Source organism: Anthonomus grandis, chromosome 6 (assembly GCF_022605725.1).
Source record: "Anthonomus grandis grandis chromosome 6, icAntGran1.3, whole genome shotgun sequence".
Taxonomy (NCBI): domain Eukaryota; kingdom Metazoa; phylum Arthropoda; class Insecta; order Coleoptera; family Curculionidae; genus Anthonomus; species Anthonomus grandis.
Genome location: NC_065551.1, coordinates 17,252,680 through 17,258,679, shown reverse-complemented (window position 1 = coordinate 17,258,679; position 6,000 = coordinate 17,252,680). Strand labels below are relative to the sequence as shown.

Sequence of the window (6,000 nt, the reverse complement as noted above, 5' to 3'; positions counted from 1 at the left end):
AAATGCATAAATGATATATTCGTATTTAGTGGGTACGTAAAATTCATACCTAAGGAACGGTAAAAACGCTATAGAATTTTAATATAGTAATAAATAAACTCCTATTATTGGTGTTTTGTTACCATTTATTGTGAATCAAAAAAGAATTTTCTTTATTGTTCAAGTTCTCGTACCTGGGCAAATGTGAAGCGGCCTTAACGTTTAATCGTTTGGGTGTTCGTGCTTCAATGCGGCGAGCTATAAGGCGAGTTTCCTATACGAGCCTTTAATGCTTGTCAGCGATCTGTCAAATGTGAATGACTACGTCAAAGTCATCTGTTTTAGGCAAGGTTGCCAGGTCTGATGAGATTTCACCAGATCTAATAACTTTAAATTTTTCTGGTGACTAATGAAAAAATTTCCCCATAAACTTAAATCGGTACTTTTCTATCTTTTCGAAACCAAATCACCCCTTTCTATTGTGGTGCTTCATATATTAAGGTAAATTCACATAATCGGAAATTAATTTATGGATGCGAAACTAGCATCCTACAGATATGTAACAACCAAATCGAGAACGGAGCATATGTCGCTTGTCAGTATCCTATTTATAGACCGCGCCCGCTGTTATTTAATCGATATGCACTATCTCCTGAAGTTCTCAAGGTATTTTAATAATTTCTTGTCCAGATATTAACAAGGATTACAAACATTGTTTTTTTTTGTTGAAATAATTTTTTTTTTGGAAATCGGTCCTATATTATTATCTCAAAGCAATAGAAAAGTCGTTATTTTTGCGACAAGCCGCTACGAATGGCAACACTGGTGCGGATAATAAAATGGTTACTAGCAAACGGCATATGCTGCGTTCTCGACTCCAGGATATTGATCGAACGCTAATTCGCACACATCGATTCCCCAAGCTCTATATCTGCCAACTCTGGGCTCTGACATCAGTTTTTTTTGACCTGACAACGCTGGTCAGTTGCTATTGGCAGTATTGGCTGCCCTGCTGCTTGCTGACATTGTTATAAGCTTGATTGCTGACATTGTTATCTTATTCCCAAGTATTCCAGAAGGAAATGAAATATCCCAATCTATAGGAAAAACTGCCATAAATCATTAAATTGAATATAAATTTTCTGATATGTACATACATATATTTGAAATAATTTTTGGGAGGTAAGAACCTACACCTAAACTTTGCTCTAAAACATATCACTAAAAGTATTTTTCTTTAAAGGCGCTCTATTATCTGATATACTCAATTTGTCATTAATAAACCTTAAATACTATACCATGACAAGTGAAATAAACCTACCTCACTCATGTGAGCCCCCATTTGAACAAATCACTATTAAGAAAGAACCAGATTTTACTTCAGGATCCAGTGCATCACTGTTGTCAATACATAGCCCCATATTGCAAAGTAATACTCCTAATATCTGTCTGTATAACAATCAAATAGACATAGAAGGCATGATCATCGAAGAGGGTAAGTGCATTACACTCGGCTTTAAATTACAGTATTCCCTTTTGCAATAAATTCCTTATTTACTGCATATACATATCTCTCGTAGAATTTATTAAAACTGAGCCTCTTGAACTCAAACCCAACCTCAATACTTCGGACTGTAATCCACTGTTAGATGTGAAACTGCCAATAGTTAAAGATAATGATATAGATGAAATTGAGATTAAAAAGCGACAAATAATAGAAAATGAAACTACAGTGTACAAATGTAAATTTTGTGATGGAGTATTTCAGAAGTTTGCAGATTATAAAGTGCATAGAATGGAACACTCAGTTGAGAGAAGGACTTGCAAAATTTGTAATTTGTTGTGCCAAGGCATTACCAAGGTATAGGGTCAATGTGCTAGTTCGTGACCAGTTAACTGAAATTTCAATTTCAAAACCTTATAGAAACTTAACAAATTTGAATATTTTAATAAGACTTATATTTTTTTAAAGCCTGAAAATTTGAGAATAGATATTATCACCCGTTTTATTTTCTGTTTTTGATGTGATGAAATATAAAAGTGCCATTTCGCTAGTTTGCGACCACCATATTCCTACATAGAAAGAAGGAAAAAAACTCAAGACAAAATAGAATTTAATTTTTGAATAAAAAAAGGTACCAATATTTTAACAAAAATGACTTTTTGGAAGTGCATTCTGGTATATTCTCTTTGGTTTTTCTTGTTTTACTTTTCGTCTGGTTACTTCCTGTTGTTTTTTATTAGTTTTGCAATTTTTCTTTTTATAATATTCTCTCCATTTACTTGAAGATATGGCACTAGGGGTTTCAACCTTATTTCTATTTGTGATGGCTGAAGTAGTTGGTTCAGCATTATCTTGATATTCATTAGTTAGTCTCTTCCGTTTTTCTGGTGAAACGATATTATTTTCAAGCACTGCTATGTCATTTAAAATTACTTCCACATTTACTCCATATAATTCAAGTTTTACAATACTTTTGTTGATCTTATATCTCGCTGGTTAATGTGGTCAGAAGACCTTACACCACTCAGAAGACCACACTTCCAAAATCCATTTTTAATAATGTCTACATAAACTTCTGGTTTTGAAATGACTTCATTAAAAACACTGCAAAAATTGGTTTTTGTAACAACGGAATTTATATTTTCGGGGCCTACTTTGCCAGTCTTGAAAGGTTTTTTCCAGTCAGTTTTCAATGGTTTAAATAAACTGACATCTGCTGGCTGTAAAATATGGATCGTATTGGGCGGAAGGGCATATAATATTATTTTATTCTCATCACACCAATCACTCAATGGTAAAGACATATGCGATAGGTGACCATCCACAAAAAGAAGAATGGGTCTTTGAATATTGGTTTCAATTAGCCACTTATTGAAATCATTTACTATATATTCAAAGAACACATCGGACGTCATCTATCCTTTATCGCTTTTTCCCAAAACCCAACCTACTATAAGACTACAGGAGGAGCAATTTTACCACAAGCATTAAATGTTATCAGCACAGTAATATTTTCTTTTTCATTGCCTTTATTTACTATACATAAATTCTTGTATCCTTTTGGCCCTAAAATTTTTCCGCTCTTGGGGCAGAGTGAAAAACCGGACTCGTCTCCGTTAAATATTCTGGTTGAGTCTTTAAGAATATATAAGTAATTCATTTCCGAAAGATATTTATGTAATTCTCTGAACCATTTTCGAATACTCTCTTCGGTTACAACAGCGCGTGCTTTAGTAATATTTTCAGTTTGTCTAAGTCATATCTCCGGATTTCTTATTAAAAATCCTTTGTACCATGTTTCTCCAGACAACTTGCTTTGATTAAATATTGCTTTATTTGAATCAGTTGCAATTCTCGCTACAGTATGCATCAATAATTGTTTTGAGATTGGAAATCCACATTTTGCAATGTTAATCACCCAGTCCCTAATCTTTTGTTCTCCTTCTTCGGTTAATAATGGAGGTGGTCCAGGTTTTTTAAGAGATTCGGACCTTCTTCCGGCAAGTCTATCAAGAAGTGTAGTTTTCGGAACTTTATAAAATCGGCTGGCCTCCCTTATTTTCATCGTTTTATTTTTTATAGCAGAAAGTGCTCTTAGCAAATCTTCGCTGCTATAGTTTTTTTTCATTTTTGAAACCTTTTTGTTTATTTTATTATTTGAACTATTCTTTGCTACTGATTGCTTTATGCTTTTTCTGGCTGCCACTGAAAAAAAATACCTAAATGTTAGTGAGGTCAAGTTGTTACCTAAATCTCTGTGGTCGTAAAAATAAACATCATAATTTATTTACTTCAAATATTATCTGTATTCGCGACCAAAATTTCCCATAAGAAAAACATGGTGGTCGCGAATTAGATCTATTTAATCCAGATTTTCGACCACAAAATATAACAAATATATATTTAACTTTTTTACAATATTTAAATAAAAAATGGTGGTCGCAAACTAAAAAATAAGAACATTATTTTATATTTTACTAATAACTGAAAACAAAAAGTCGTTACCACCTTTTATAAATGTATTATCTAAGCTGCAAAAAGGCAATTAAAATGTCAGTTTTGCGACCACCCCGGTCGCAAACTAAAATTTAATATTTTTTATATATTAGTTCGCGACCACCAAAAATTTTGTATAAAAGCATACTTTAAACGTTATTTTATGATATAATTGCATGAAAAAATAAATCTACTATAATAATCAATTATTTTCAAACAAGTTTCACAATTAGAAAAGAAATTACTTACTATTTTCTGCGTCTGCAACACTAGCAAATTTTACATTACATGTGACTTAACTCGATGAACTCTCAACAGTGACGGTTTAAATGATTTTTAAATGCTAGAGGGTTTACATCCCCACCAAAAATTTTCCGGTTTATGTTCTCGAAAGGGTTATATGCAGCAACTTTGCTGTTTTGGATAAGAAATAGTGAATTATTTATTTTAGATTAAATCCAAAAGTGGACGCGAACTAGCACTGGTCGACGAACTGACACATTGACCCTATGTATATGTAATATACTGGGTGACACAGGAAAAAGGGAACACTTAATAACATTTTTACTTTTCAAGATAAAGAAATGAAATTTGGTATATTGATACAACAGTTACAACGTTGTATCAGTAACCAATACCACTTTGACATATTCAGTTATTTTTTGTTACTGCCAGTTTAACAGGGAGTGACACAAACTTTTTTATTTTAAATGGGACAATTGGTATATAACAATATCACCTTTTGTTTTATCTCATAGGAAAAATCAATTTTTTAAATTTTGAAATAAGGTGCCATGAATATTCATTATATTTTATTACTTGAGTCTTTTACATGCCTATTTAAAATTTCACAAGCACCTTATTATGAACAACCACTATTGAAACGCAGTTTTTCACAAATATAGTTAGTAAACATCTGAAATATTAGTAGACACTAAAATTGCACTTGACCAGATGTCATGGAATCAAAGCCTTCTATGCTTTTTTTTATTACATAAATGTGTTTATTTATGTGACTTACTTTTTTTCTTCTTATCAGCTTATTTGCCAATCAATTTACAAACTAACTATATCAAATTAAACAGAAAAAAAAGCTGCATTTCAAAAATGGTTGTTCCCAATAATGTGATATTAAAAAAAAAAAGTAAATGGCAAAATTGCTGGTTGGGATGTTTTAAAGAGGCATGCAAAAGTTTTAAGTTATAAAATGCAATAAAATCTATTTTTCTGTGATTATTTCATTAAAAATTTAATTTTTCAACTCATCATGGCACCCTACGTTAAAATTTCTATGAATATAGAACAAAAAGTGGTAAATGCAGTGTCTCATTTAAAATAAGAAAGTTTAATGTTACTTTCAGTTAAACAGAAAACAACTGAATATATCAAAAGATGCTCTTATAACAATTCCATCAATCTACCAAATTTAAGTTGTTTATCTTGAAGAGTAAAATAGTTATTTAGTGTCACCTGGTATATCCCTTCTTCCTGTATCACCTGGTATATCTTAATTTTGCCCTGTTGTCAATTATTTCAATTTTAGTTAAAAGATCACATGAATATGCACACAGGGAAAAGGCCTTTTAAATGCACAAAATGCAAGAAAGGTTTTACATCAGCACATGTGCTAAAAGGGCATATGGAGTGCCATTTAAAAGAATATAAATTTAAGTGTGACAAATGTGGAAAATCTTTCAAGACTGCTAAATCTCTTAGGGGACATAAGGATACACATGCTGAAAAAGTTAAAGATTACATTTGTAAGGTATGTTTTCTATTGTAAATTTCTTTATATTAAAATTAATCAAAGTACTTATTTAAGAAACCTGATAAATCCTCCATTTTACATTTTTGATACTTATAAACAATATAAATCCATACACTTACTGGCACATGAACCAGCCTTGAATATTATGTCTACTTTTAAAATCCGATATGTCCAGGATTTGTCAAGTTTCCTGAAACAAACTCCCAGCTGTAAACATATTGTGATGTAGTAATAAATAAGACAAAGTTTGTTT

General features: G+C 31.6%; 1 protein-coding gene across 3 annotated transcripts in view; it reads left to right on the top strand.

Annotated features, from left to right (window-relative positions):
- Positions 1-864: 864 nt before the first annotated feature.
- LOC126738034 (gastrula zinc finger protein XlCGF26.1-like) overlaps positions 865-6,000 on the top strand; it is a 69,927-nt gene continuing 64,791 nt past the window's right edge. Inside the window, exons 1-4 of one of the 3 annotated variants that reach the window (XM_050443200.1) lie at positions 865-1,161; positions 1,223-1,474; positions 1,560-1,840; positions 5,523-5,744. In XM_050443200.1, the coding sequence (XP_050299157.1) occupies positions 1,279-1,474; positions 1,560-1,840; positions 5,523-5,744 (699 nt within the window). In that variant the 5' untranslated portion in view covers positions 865-1,161; positions 1,223-1,278. The remainder of the gene's footprint in view (positions 1,162-1,222; positions 1,475-1,559; positions 1,841-5,522; positions 5,745-6,000) is intronic. The other 2 variants (XR_007661198.1, XM_050443198.1) reach the window with 2 other exon arrangements.